This window comes from Podarcis filfolensis, assembly GCF_964270895.1.
Source record: "Podarcis filfolensis genome assembly, chromosome: 13".
Lineage (NCBI taxonomy): Eukaryota > Metazoa > Chordata > Lepidosauria > Squamata > Lacertidae > Podarcis > Podarcis filfolensis.
The window spans coordinates 53151733-53165241 of record NC_139615.1 but is presented as its reverse complement, the minus strand read 5'-3'; the positions used below and the strand labels follow the sequence as shown (position 1 = coordinate 53165241).

The following is a 13509-nucleotide window of genomic DNA, read 5'->3' as shown; positions in this document are numbered from 1 at the left end:
CTGGGAAAAAGCAACAAGTGGGGTTCTGCAGGGTTCTGTCCTGGGTCTGTTGTTGTTCAATGTCTTTATAAATGACTTGGATGAAGGAATTGAGGGGTTGCTCATGCAATTTGCAGATGACACCAAACTGGGAGGGGGAGCTAATGCTGCAGAAGACAGAATTCAGAATGACCTTAACAGATTGGAGAACTGGGCGCAAGCTAATAATAATAATAATAATAATAATAATAATAATAATAATAATAATTTATTATTTATACCCCGCCCATCTGGCTGGGTTTCCCCAGCCACTCTGGGCGGCTTCCAACTGAATATTAAAAACGGTACAGCATTAGACATTAAAAACTTCCCTAAACAGGGCCGCCTTCAGTTGTCTTTTAAAAGTAAAATAGTTGTTTATTGCCTTGACATCTGCTGGGAGGGCATTCCACAGGGCAGGCGCCACTACCGAGAAGGCCCTCTGCCTGGTTCCCTGTAACCTTACTTCTCGCAATGAGGGAACCGCCAGAAGGCCCTCGGCGCTGGATCTCAGTATGGACAATGGGGGTGGAGACGCTCCTTCAGGTTTACAAAATGAATTCTATAAGACCATCAGAAATCAAACTATTTGGAGTCAATTCCTTTGGCTCCACATAGAACTGCTTTCACAGAACAAAAACTTGGTGTTATGCCCTCTGCCTTTCTGCTCTAAGAAATTGCTTTTGGAACAGCATTTCTGTGTGTTTTGTAAAATCAGGCATAGGCAAACTCTCGCCCTCCAGATTTTTTGAGACTACAATTCCCATCATCCCTGACCACTGGTCCTGTTAGCTAGGGATGATGGGAATTGTAGTTCCAAAACATCTGGAGGGCCGGAGTTTGCCTATGCCTGGTAAAATGGTTATAGAGGACGTTACAGTGTCTGTATAAAGATCATCATGAAAATCATCTGTCTGAGTTTAGCTGCAGGGGAAATTTTCTTTATATCAGGTGAGGTTGTGTGGTTTTCACTGTTGGACAAAGAAAATAATGTAACCTTGCGTATTTCTTTTTTTGTGCTTGCTGCCGAGAAATTAAGAGCCAAATTTGTGGCTCTGCTCTGAATGTTGTATTCTCTTTGTTGTGGCATGTAGCTTTACAAATACAATGATTACTACGAAAATGTTTTAGTGCCAGTCACGAGGCAGGGGCCAGTTTTCATTTGCTCGTGGGGGGCCGGGGGGCGGACTTGTGGCCCTCTAGATGTTGCTGGTCTCGCCTTCCTCCCTGCTCATTGGACATGCTGGCTGCCTTGTAACATCTGGAGGGCCACAGCTGTCCCGCTTTCTATTGTTGAGTTTTCCGCTGTGGGTTACAATGTTTTCGGCTTTATTGCAGTGTATGTTTTCTCTCCCCCTCCTTGTTACAGAGAGTGCCAAAGGAGAGACCCTGGAGCTCTTCCATTCGGTACACGGTTGGTTGATGGTCTTGTACGAACGAGACTGCCGCCGGCGTTTTGCTCCAGATGACCACTGGCTGCGCAAGTAAGCACCTGCTTCCTAACGGAGTAATCCAGATTCCTACCCACCCTGTCATAATCTGAGTCTAGGGTGTTTGGTGCTTTTTTCTGGTCTGTTTGCCCTTACAACATTTTTTCAAGTTTACTGTTATGCCTCCCCCTTTTAAAAACACTTTCGGGACTGCAAGTGACTTGACCAAGGCAGGAAAGTGAGTCCTTGGCAGAGGTATGAGCAGAACCAGCTCAGCCTAGCTCTGCGCTGGCACTGGGCCTTGGTCTGCTGCAGGATGGATTCTGCCAAGAGCTGTCCTGTTAGAAGTTGCCCACTCACAACTGGCTGGTCCTGTTTCTTTCAGGACTTTCAAACCTCCTGCCACATTTATGTTTGTTTCATTTTTTTAGGGACCTTAAACCGAGTTTGCTCTTCCAGGAGCTTGATAAAGACCGGAAACGGGCCCAGCTGGTCCTGCAGTATATTCCCCACATCATCCCCCACAAAAATGTGAGTGGAGCCTGAGCCCGGAGCCTGGAAAGGAGGAGCTTGCTGAATTGTGGGAATGATGCTCCAAGGCAGTATTCTGTGGCCCCGTTTTGGAATCAAAATATGAATGAAGCACAGGTCTTCTCACCCAGATGCTCTTCTCTTGCGAATTCATAGAAGCACAGGGTTGTAAGGGGTGGAAGGTACCCTAAGGGTCATCTAGTCCCACCCCCTGTAATGCAGGAAGCGCAACTGAAGAATCCCTGACAGGTGGCCACCCAACCTCCGTTTAAAGGCCTCCGGTGCAGGAGAGTCCACCACCTTCCAAAGGAGTCCGTTCCCCTGTCCAGCAGATCTGACCACCAGGAAGTTATTGCTATAGTCTAGTCAGAACCTTTCTTTTCCTTTGAATTCATGCACGCCCATCTGATTTGATGGTTCTGTTCATTGCACAGAACTGCAGCCCACCTTCTCCATAACCTGGCCTGGTTTTGTCTGCCCTCTGGCCTTTCTCTCTGGGGTCTTGGGCAGAGGGAGGGTCTTTTCCATCACCCTGCAGAGCAGGTCCTGTGGACCACTGAGCTACAGACCGTCCCCAAGTACACTAGTGGCCAAAAGTGTGGAAACCTTTTGGGGAAAGTGTATTTCTGAGGTTTGATGGATTATAACACCCCCCCTTTTTTAGTAATACCATAAAATTATATATCAATGGAAAGATAATTTAATAAATGAAGAATGTAATGCAATAACTTTTATAAAGGATTATTTATTACAACATAAATAAGGAGGACATTTGTCAGTGTGCTATGTGATTGCTATCAAGTTGGTTGGGTTGTTTGTTCGTTTTTTTCATTTAGTGAGCTTGTAAAAAGTAATAAAATTAAAGAAATGGTACAAAGAGTTGACTGGTCACCCAGAAAGTGAAGTACCATATTTTTTGCTCTATAAGACTCACTTTTTTCCTCCTAAAAAGTAAGGCGAAATGTGTGTGCGTCTTATGGAGCGAATGCAGGCTGTGCAGCTATCCCAGAAGCCAGAACAGCAAGAGGGATTGCTGCTTTCACTGTGCAGCGATCCCTCTTGCTGTTCTGGCTTCTGAAATTCAGAATATTTTTTTTCTTGTTTTCCTCCTCCAAAAACTAGGTGCGTCTTGTGGTCTAGTGCGTATTATAGAGCGAAAAATACGGTAAAATAGTACTATTAAGTGAACAAGGCTACAGTTATGAAGAAATTAGAAGAAAAATTGATGGAAACTTAACAAAAGGTGGCATTTCTAAATTTTTGAAGAGGTATAAGGAGACTCCTTAAAATATCAGACTGGTAAAGTCAGGAAAAGTGATGATAGAAGAATTGAGAGACTGTGCCTGCGTGACAGAATAAAATCATCTGGGTGTATAAAAGATGACATGGTGCATTGTATTGTGAAGTTGAGTGCAAGGACTATTCGGTGCAGACTGCAGGAATATGGTCTAAATGTTAGAATTCCAAAGAAAAAGCCATTGTTATCTCTCAAACAAAGGATAAAAAGGTTAAACATGGCTAAAACCCATGTTAACAGGACAGCGGAACAATGGGACAGTGTTATTTGGAGTGATGAGACCCAAATCCCCTTGCTTGGTAGTGATGGCATGAAATAGGTGAGGAGAAGTATCAGGGAAGATTTACACCCTACTTGTGAAACACCCAGTTAGTGTCATGATTTGGAGTTGTATGACAGCAAAAGGTGTGGGCAGAATTTGTGTCATTAATGGGAATGTACCATACTTTTCTGTGTATAAGACTAGGTTTTTTTACTCTAAAATAATGTTAAAAACCGGGGGTCGTCTTATACACAGATTGGGGGGGGGGCGACAGGTGATTGGTTGCAGCCGTGAGCAGGAGTGGCCATTTTGTTGGTGATTGGTGGCTGCGTCAAGTGCTGTTTCGGATTGGCTGCTGCTGCGTTTGTCATTTGGGTTAGTGATCCCCTCTCCTGAAAAAAACTCAACAACCTTGTGCAATCCCCCCTAAAAAGCTCAACAACTCTGGGTCATCTCCCCCCATTTTCTTAAATTTGAGTCCTCAAAAATAGGGGGCACCTTATACACGGGGGCGTGTTATATTATACACGGGGGCGTGTACATAGCCCAGACCTTAACCCAATCGAAAATTTATGGAGCCGACTAAAGAAACATGTTAGTCAGAAGCAACCCAGCAATAAAACCCAATTAATAGAGGCAATAATTCAATCTTGGTTGCATGTTATTACAGCTACAAAACTAAAGAGCTTGGTTCAATCCATGGGAAGGCTAAAGGTTACCCTACTAAGTATTAACTGACGTGAGAATTTTTGTATATCTAATTTTTTCATATTTCTTCTTTAGACTGCTGTTGTAATAAATAAGACTTCATAAAAGTTATTGCATTACATTCTTCATTAAATTATCTTTCCATTGATATATAATTTTATGATACTACTCCAAAAAAAAGTGGTGTTATGAGCCATCATTGCCAGAATAAGATGACACCTGATTGGCTCTCTAAACACTCCTTTTTTCTGGTTATTTGGCTATCGCTTTTGATGGAATACAGATAATTGAACAAACATGGTAGCAGTGCATTCTTCATTAAATTATATTTCCATTGATACATAATTTTATAGTATTACTAAAAAAAATGGGGGGTGTTGAGAGCCAGCGTGATGGACTCGTAATCTGGGGAAGAGCGGTGGACTCGTAATCTGGGGAACCGGGTTCGCATCTCCGCTCCTCCACCTGCAGCTGCTGGCTGACCTTGGGCCAGTCACACTTCTCTGAAGTCTCTCAGCCCCACTCACCTCACAGAGTGTTTGTTGTGGGGGAGGAAGGGAAAGGAGAATGTCAGCCACTTTGAGACTCCTTTGGGTAGTGATCAAGCGGGATATCAAATCCACATTCTTCTTATGAGCCATCAAACCTCGGAAATACACTTTCTCCAAAAGGTTTCCACAATTTTGGCCACTAGTGTAGTGCATTCCCCTTGGGCCTGCCCAGTGTGGCCTAGTGATTAGAGTGGCAGACCAGGACCTGCGTGACCAGGTAGTGCCAGATTAAACCCTGTGGAGGCCCCTATGCAGTCGAAATCTCGGGGACTCCTTGTAAATCTTTCAAGATCAAATCAGTATTATTTTGATCCATTGTCACAGGGCCCCTGAAAGGCGTGGGGCCCATAGAACAGTGCCCACTCTGCCTATTTGGTCATCCAGCGCTGAGACCAGGGCTCAAGTCCCCACTCGGCTATGAAGCTCCCAGGGTGACCTTGGGGGCCAGTCACTGCCTCTCAGCCTGACCTACCTCATAGGGTTGTTGTGAGGAGGGGCAGAATAGTGTATGTATGACACCTTTTGCTCCCTGTAGGAACAGTGGGATATAAATGTAATAAAGTGGTTGAGATGAAATGTGTTCAAGTCCTGCTTGCTCAATCTGTTGCCCTCGGGATGTTGCTGAACTCCAGCTCCTCTTATTCTTGACTACAAGCCAGTGGGACTGAAGCAGTAAAACAGCATTTGGAGGGCACTAGGTTGGGGAAGGCTTGTTGAAACACTATCTGTAATGAAGTAAAAAAAACTGCAGCAGCTGCTATTTTGTTATCAAAAGATATATATCCTGCGTCTCTTTAGCATCTTTGAGGTGGGTTGCAATCCAGAAATAACAATAGAGCAGGGCCCTGTGACCCTACAGGGAAAGAACGGCTACAGGGAAAAGCAGGAGCTGAATGCTGACCCAAGGAAGAGGCTCCTGAGCAGCTGCCCTGGAGGCTCAGGCTGGTGTTCTGGTGACCCTCCAGGGAAGGAGAATCCTCCCTCTGTGCCCTGCAGCTGTTTCCCTTCCAGATGTTGCTGGGACTCCCACCTGCCAGCAGTGGGCCTGGCCAGTGGCCAAGGATGACGTCTCTTGAGGGGGGAAGTGCAGGTTCCCCAGGTGTAGTCAGGTGGGGGAAGGCTGACCTTGCACTTAGGCAACATGGCTTTTGAACAAGCATGTTCTTTTGGAACATTTTCAGAGGGCTCTTCTCTTCCGGAACATGGTGACAAAAGAGAAGGAGAAGCTGGGGCTGGTGGAGACCAGCTCCGCGTCGCCTCATGTCACGCACATCACCATCCGCCGGTCACGCATGCTGGAGGTGAGTGGCGTAGCTTCTTCTGGAAGGTGGTGCAAAGAAAACCACCTCTTTCTCTGCTAGCCTTTCTGTGAAGCCTCTTGATTTGCCGCTTCCTGAAAACAAGGTTCAGGATTCTTGGCCTTGACTGGCCTCAGCTCCCCAGGGTTTGAGACAAGTGGCTCCCAGCCCTGTTTGGACTGAGGCAGCTAATGAAGCCTTCTCATGCCCACATTTCACTTTGAGCCAGCCTAGTTGCAAACTATTGCAGGTTTCAAAGGGAGTTCTGCCACAGTCCATACCAATGAACTGTTCTCCCACCCACACCTGTTAGGAGCCAGAGTCTGGAGCAGGCCTAGTGGTCACAGCAACTCTTCGCAGTGGGTCTTGCTCCAGTGAGGCAGTTGCAAGGCCCTGCCTTCCCAGTGCCCTCTAAGACTCCTCCCCTGGGTCCTTCTCCAGCCACCTGAGGCTTCTTTGCCTTGTCTCTCTTTGCTCTGCCCTATTCATTCCTTTCCGTGTTCTGGGAGACTCGAGGGAGGGGAGCTGCTCACAGCAGGGTGGGGGGAACTCCTTGGCTTCTTCTGCAGTTGCCCCCCCCCCCTCTCCAGCCTCCACTTCTTCTTTTTTTTAATAAATTTTTATTGATTTTCCAACATATATTAAAACACAATACAACTAACAACTAACAACACATAAACAAACAAACATATACACACGTATAATTTCTTAACCTCTTTTTCTTGAACCTTATTTCAACGACTTCCCCATACCTCCCTTTTCTGCATCCCTGTTTTAAACTTTTCCAGCAACCCCTAATTTCAATACTTATGATTCAATTTCTAATCTTTTTCCTCTTACCCAATTATTTATCACTGCAATTCTATTTTACATTACCCATGACATTTTAGCACTCATTAATTTTACAACAGTTCATAAGATAAACTTTAAATTTCCTCCAATCTTCTTCCACCGTCTCTTTCCCTTGGTCTCGGATTCTGCCAGTCATCTCAGCCAGTCCCATATAGTCAATCACCTTCGTCTGCCACTCCTCCAGCGTGGGTAGTTCTTGTGTCTTCCAATACTTTGCTAAAAGAACTCTTGCTGCTGTTGTAGCATACATAAAAAACGTCCTATCTTTCCTTGCCACCAATTGGCCCACCATGCCCAGGAGAAAGGCCTCTGGTTTCTTCTCCAGCCTCCACTTCAGCCTCTGAACCTGGACTGCCCTCTGACACAGCCTCTTCCTGCTCACCAAACCTGTTACCGTCTCTGCTTCCAAGACTTCCTCCCCATGGTTTTCTCCCTCTGACCCCCATTGTCATGCAACCCCCACTCCCCGGGCTCTGAGCCTTCTTCCTTTGAGGGTTCCCCAGCTGGTGCCCCCCCCACTCCTCTGCATCCAACCAGTCCATAACACCACCTTTCTGGCCTTGTGGCACTTGCCACCTCTCCCCAGGATGGGTATGAACAGTTGCGCCAGCTGTCTCAGAACGCCATGAAGGGAGTCATCCGGGTGAAGTTCGTGAATGACCTGGGAGTGGATGAGGCCGGCATTGACCAGGACGGCGTCTTCAAGGAGTTCCTCGAGGAAATAATCAAGAAGGTCTTTGACCCTGCGCTCAACCTCTTTAAGGTGCCAGAACCCTGTCCCAAGCCCTGTCTTGTCAGACAGCCCCAGCTGGCCATGCAGGCAGCCATGGGCTTATGTTGCTCTCTCTTGTCTCTGCTGCTACGTGCCGGGTAGACCACCAGCGGCGATGAGAGGCTGTATCCCTCCCCAACGTCCTACATCCATGAGAACTATCTCCAGCTCTTTGAGTTTGTTGGGAAGATGCTTGGAAAAGCCGTCTATGAGGTAGGAGGGGCGTGGCGGCTTAGGGGCCTTTTTCAACAGCTGCTGTCAGGGAATCAGGAGCAGGAGCACTAGGGAGAGAGGATTGGGAGAGCGAAGGGGAAGAATCCGAAGGCAGCGTAGGGGAGTATGACAGTGGCCCGAGAGATTCCATGAGCTTCTCCAGCGAATCAGAAGATTCCCAGAAGGGGGCGCCGATGGTCAGGGCAAGGGGGGTCCCAGGGGGGACGCACCAGAAACAAGGAGCCAGAGGGGAACCCCAAAGCAGCAGTGGAGGATCGGGACCAGTTTCCCCACCAGAGCGTAGTGGGGGGGAGGAGTCACATGTGTCAGGAGCAGTGTCTCCTCCAGAGAGGGAGTCAGGGCTGACCACGCCTCCAACCAGTGCCAGCTGTCTGTGGGTGGTTTGGCTCTTGTACGGGACCCCAAGTATCTTTCCTAAAGAGAAACGTTTTTGCCCATTGGGTTGGGGGTGGGGAGGCAGGGTGGCTAGCAGGAGATGGAGCTGGGATAATGGAGCCAACTAATTCTTGTTTTATCCTCCTCCTCCCTCCTGAGTTTGACAGGAATAAAGCTGAGACTCAGGAGGAAGATGCAGGAAGACCGTGTTGCCACACACTAGACTGGAGGCAAATAGTAACGGGGGGGGCGCTGCCTGAGGGCAGGCTGAGTCTGGTGGGGCAGTGCCCCCTTCTCCCAATGGACCATCCAGGATTTTTGTTATGGGATATAGATCGCCTCTTCCAGTGTTCGGGCTCTGATTACTTGGTGGCTGGTGATAGTGAAATGCAGCTCTCTCTGAGCCGTTTTCCTTCTCCCCCTTTGCAGGGGATTGTGGTGGATGTTCCTTTTGCATCTTTCTTCCTGAGTCAGCTGCTGGGACATCATCACAGCATCTTCTACAGCTCTGTGGATGAACTTCCCTCACTGGATTCAGAGTTCTATAAAAACCTGACCTCCATCAAGGTTTGTTTGCCATCCTTTTGGCTTTCTCTCAGTGCCTTGTTCAGCGGGCACCATCTCCTGATGGGTGCCCGGCCACTTGTCTGTCCTTATCTTCCTTTAATTATAGCCAGCACAAGGGGATTTGGGCTTGCAACTGATTGCTCTAAATGCAGTTCTGATAACTGAGTGAGACGTCTGCCATTGTGTTTCTCCCAGTTATTGACTAGTCCCAGTCTCCTTGCGCTTGGCCCAGGGAGCAGAAACTAACTGCTAGGCCAACAGTGTGCCAGGCTGTCTCCTTCTGCAGTCAGACATCGTTAGCACACATTAAGCAACATGTATAACATTAAATTGAATGAAAAATTCAGCATCTAGAGAAGATTGGGTTTCGCTTTTTTAATGAAATTGTGAATGCCAGAGAACTTTCTAGACTCTGTGAATGTCTAGTGGGAGTTGACAGTGAGTGGCTGATGCCTATTGCAATGTTGGAAGTAAGAGGAGTTGGTGAGTCAGAGCTGCCAGTGGTGGCTGGGATTCTGCGTAGCCAGATTCATCACATACAGCGTTGCACATGAATGTATTTGGCTGAGCTTAATTTGGACACGTGCAGCAGAATTCTGAGAGAGTGCTAGGAAGTGAAGCCCAGCCAGTTAGGGTGGAAACTGAGCAGCCTCAGCACTTAAACTCTCCCCTTCTTTCTTTCTCCCCCCTTCTCAGCGTTACGATGGAGATATCAGTGACTTGGGCCTGACGCTTTCCTATGACGAAGACGTGATGGGCCAGGTGGGGCTCCCTCCCAGTCTCCCCATCTTTTTTGTCACGTTTTCTGCTTTTCCGGGTCCTGTAGGGAGTGACACCCCCTTGGGACTCTGAGTCCAGCTCTCTTGGCCAAATGCTCCATCAATTGCCCTGTGCCAGGCAGGCTGACACTTCCCATTTTTCCACTCAGACTTTTTTGCTCGCTGTCTCCTAAAAAGCTTAGCTCTTCATTCTTTATTGATTTGAATCCTTCCCCCACCCCCCTCAGCACCCACAGTTCTGCCACACACATAAAGTATACACTCAACATGAACATGTACAAACCTTCTCACAGGAGCTGGCCCACCTCCGCCCTCCCCAAAAAGAACAACTCAGCCACCTGCCTGTGTTGGGGGGGGGGGGGCTGGGCCTCTGTGTCATAGGGCCATTCTCTCTAGAAGGTGTGACACCCCCAGCTGCCCGACCCCTCCTGACCTGAACTTCCCATGGTATATTACAAGCAATAAGTAATGTCTCTCTCTCCCTCCCAACCTCACCGTTTTTCTAGCTTGTTTGCCACGAACTTATTCCAGGAGGGAAAACCATCCCTGTAACCAACGAAAACAAGTAAGTGAGCACTTATCAGCCCTGATCCCCCTGGGGCTGCATTCTGTCCCCTTCCCAAGATGTTGAGGCGGAAAGGGTACCCCCAGTGCCCAAGTGACTCCCACACCAGGCAAGACGGAACGAGGTGCTTGCCTCACCCTAGGTATCCAGATTGCCAGAAGAACTTTTGGAAATGGAATATTTCCAGGATGTGGTGGGAGTTTTACCTGCTAGCACTTTGACCTACTAACATCTGTAACTCAGGAGGTGGAAACCTTGACTTTTTGTTAGATATAAAAAATTCAAAGCAGTGTTCCAACCTTTCTTTTTAAATATCAGGTTGTGGGAGTTCCATTGCCTCATCACACGCTTGAATCAGCCCTGGTGGGTGGGATTTCCTGCAGCAGCTGCCTTGTGTTTGCACCTAATGGCCCTGCTGTATGTGACTGGAAGGATCCTGCGCTCCTTGTGCTGCAGTTGGACTGCTGCCATTTTTCACAGGAAGTCGTCCTTGGGAAGCATAAGCCGCGGCAGCATCCGGAGCGCTGCATTTGCTTTGCCCCAGGTGCTTCTGTATGGCCCGTGGGATCTTCCTTTTGACCTTGTGGCTCAGCTGATCTCAAACTCCTTTGGAAACTGTTTCAAAAGTGGCGTACTCTGAGAGGAGAACTTGGAGGCAGAAGTTTGACTTCAAGTCCTTGTTGGGGAAAGTTGCTCACTGGGAGCTCCCCATGGTCTGTCTTGCCACATGGGCTGCTCTGTGGAACGAGAACAGGATGGGGAATCCTCTGGAGCCTTTCTGAACTAACCCTAACTGCTCTGCCCTGCGATGAGGGCACCCCTAGGATGGGAATGGTGTGCTAGCCATGTCCACCCTCTCTCTGAAATGCACACCAGGGACTGCCACCCTGACCACATTGCTCACCAACACCCCCCCAAACCACCACTCCATTTACCAGTCCCCCACCCCATTCCTTTTCACCTCATCCAAACCCCGTCTTGCAGCTTCTCTGTGTCCCTTTGTCCCTGCGTTATTTAAACCTAAACCTGCCATTCTGAAACCTGCTTTCTCTACTGCTACCTTCCTGTGCCTTGACTTCATGCCAATACAGGATTGGGATGAGGCACTGCAGGTCCTCTTATGGGGGCTGCGTGATGACAGCCTTACATTTTATGTATATAGGGATGGAAGGATGGATGGATAGATAGATATGGGTGCCTTTCTGTCCCCCACGCCAGGATCAGCTACATCCACCTTATGGCCCACTTCCGGATGCACACGCAGATCAAAAGCCAGACGGCCGCCTTCATCAGCGGCTTCCGCTCAATCATCAAGCCCGAGTGGATCCGTGTCTTCTCTGCCCCTGAGTTACAAAGGCTGATATCGGGTGACAACGCTGAGATAGACCTCGAAGACTTGAAGTAAGGGAGGAGAAGGGGGGAGTGTCTCTTTCCACATTCTGCTTCATTGGATGTCCACAAGTTCTATTGTTAAGAAAGAGGGAGGCACACTTTTCTCTCTCCCCTCTGTCCATGCCATGTGTAAGTTCATAAAGCCCAAAAACTTTGAGGAGGGATTTGAAAGGCTGGAGAGGAGAGGGAGTGTGTGTGTCTCCATCCACCCATTCATGCAGGGTGGGGGAGTCCCACACATCAGGGGCAGCAAAGGGCAAGTCCTTTCAGGTTTATCTGCGGCAGAGTGTCCTGTTTTGACCATGGGTGTGGGGCACATTTGGAAGAGGTAATCATGGGAATATCAAAGCTCATTAGGGTGCTGAAGGTTAATGCTGACCTCCTTCTCTTCTGGCTTGAGTCACCATACAGTGAAGTTTCAGTGTTTCCAGTTGAAAGTAGTCATTGGTGGGTGGGTGTCCCATGGGAAGTGAGCAAGGAGGGGACCCCCTCTGCAATTCACCTTCCTTATTTGCATAATGGTCCCACCAGCAGCTTTCATGTGGCAACAGGAAGTTGGGGCAGAGCTATAGTCCTTCCTTTGATCTAGTGACTTCAGTGACCTATGAACTCCACTTGATTTTTTGTCTCTTCTTCCTTAGGAAGCACACTGTGTACTACGGGGGCTTCCATGGCAGTCACCGAGTCATCATTTGGCTTTGGGATATCCTAGCCAATGATTTTAACCCTGATGAAAGAGCCATGTTTCTTAAGGTAAGCTGTGTGTGTGTGCGCGCACGCGCGTGTGCGTGCACACACATGCGTGTAAAACAAGAGTGACCAACCAGGCCTGGGGCCCTCCAGATATTAGGCTTCTAGCTCCCACTGGCCTCAGCCAGCATGACCAATAGTCATGGATAATGGGAGTTGGGAGTCCACCAGGTTGGTCATTCATGGACCTTAGTCACTTGTGTACATGTGGACAGCTCAGTCAGTAGAGCATGAGACTCTTAATCTCAGGGTCGTGGGTTTGAGCCCCATGTTGAATGAAATATTCCTTCATTGCAGGGGGTTTGGACTAGATGATCCTTGTGGTCCCTTCCAACTCTGATTCCCGCAAGTGTAGTTTCTTGCTGGTCTTCTGAGTGCTTCTGATATGCACTGTATATATGGTTACCTGTGGTCTTTCCCCTAAAGAGAAAGCAAAATTTTGGTCTTCATGATCCACCATAAAGGGCTGCTGTAACATTGGAGCTGCCTTATACTGAGGTCTGCTCTTCTTACGTAGCTCTGTGTTGCCTGCACTGACTGGCTGTGGCTCACCAGGTTTCAAAGTAGACTCTTTCCTACCCCCAACTGGGAATGCTGAGGATTGAACCCAGGAACGTAGGCACACAAAGGCCTTGCTCTGGTACCAAACTGGGGTCCCAGCTTGTTTAAATGCAGGCACATAAAGGCTGCTTCGGACAGAGAAAGGACTTTGATCAATCTAGACCAGGAATCCATTCCCCACTTGGACATGAAGCTCACTAGGTGACCTTGGCCCACTCTCACTCTCAGCCATACCTACCTCGCAGGGTTGTTGTGGGGCTCCAATGACGAGAGGGAGAACCATGGACATGCTGCCTTGAGCTCCTTGGGGGGGGAGGTTGGATTTAAATACAATAAAGTAATAATAATAAATGTGGGGCAGCCCCTCAACGCCACCCATGACAATGGTGCTGCACCCCAGTTGAAGAGCCAGCCTGATCCAGTACATGTCTCCCCCTTCCCCTTGCTCTTTTTCCTCTCCTGTGCCAGTTTGTTACCAGCTGTTCTCGGCCGCCACTGCTAGGCTTTGCCTACCTCAAGCCTCCCTTCTCCATCCGCTGCGTGGAAGTATCCGATGACCAGGTGTGT

The 13509-nt window shown here is 48.3% G+C and overlaps 1 protein-coding gene across 7 annotated transcripts in view; it reads left to right on the top strand.

Annotated features, from left to right (window-relative positions):
- Nucleotides 1–13509, top strand: part of UBE3B (ubiquitin protein ligase E3B) — a 31901-nt gene that overhangs the window by 14784 nt on the left and 3608 nt on the right. For all 7 annotated transcript variants that reach the window (XM_083583810.1, XM_083583805.1, XM_083583806.1 and 4 more), the window contains 11 exons: nucleotides 1388–1502; nucleotides 1880–1979; nucleotides 5979–6098; nucleotides 7534–7710; nucleotides 7822–7932; nucleotides 8758–8895; nucleotides 9592–9657; nucleotides 10181–10239; nucleotides 11458–11640; nucleotides 12273–12384; nucleotides 13411–13503. In XM_083583810.1, coding sequence (XP_083439936.1) covers nucleotides 1388–1502; nucleotides 1880–1979; nucleotides 5979–6098; nucleotides 7534–7710; nucleotides 7822–7932; nucleotides 8758–8895; nucleotides 9592–9657; nucleotides 10181–10239; nucleotides 11458–11640; nucleotides 12273–12384; nucleotides 13411–13503 — 1274 coding nt within the window. The remainder of the gene's footprint in view (nucleotides 1–1387; nucleotides 1503–1879; nucleotides 1980–5978; nucleotides 6099–7533; nucleotides 7711–7821; nucleotides 7933–8757; nucleotides 8896–9591; nucleotides 9658–10180; nucleotides 10240–11457; nucleotides 11641–12272; nucleotides 12385–13410; nucleotides 13504–13509) is intronic.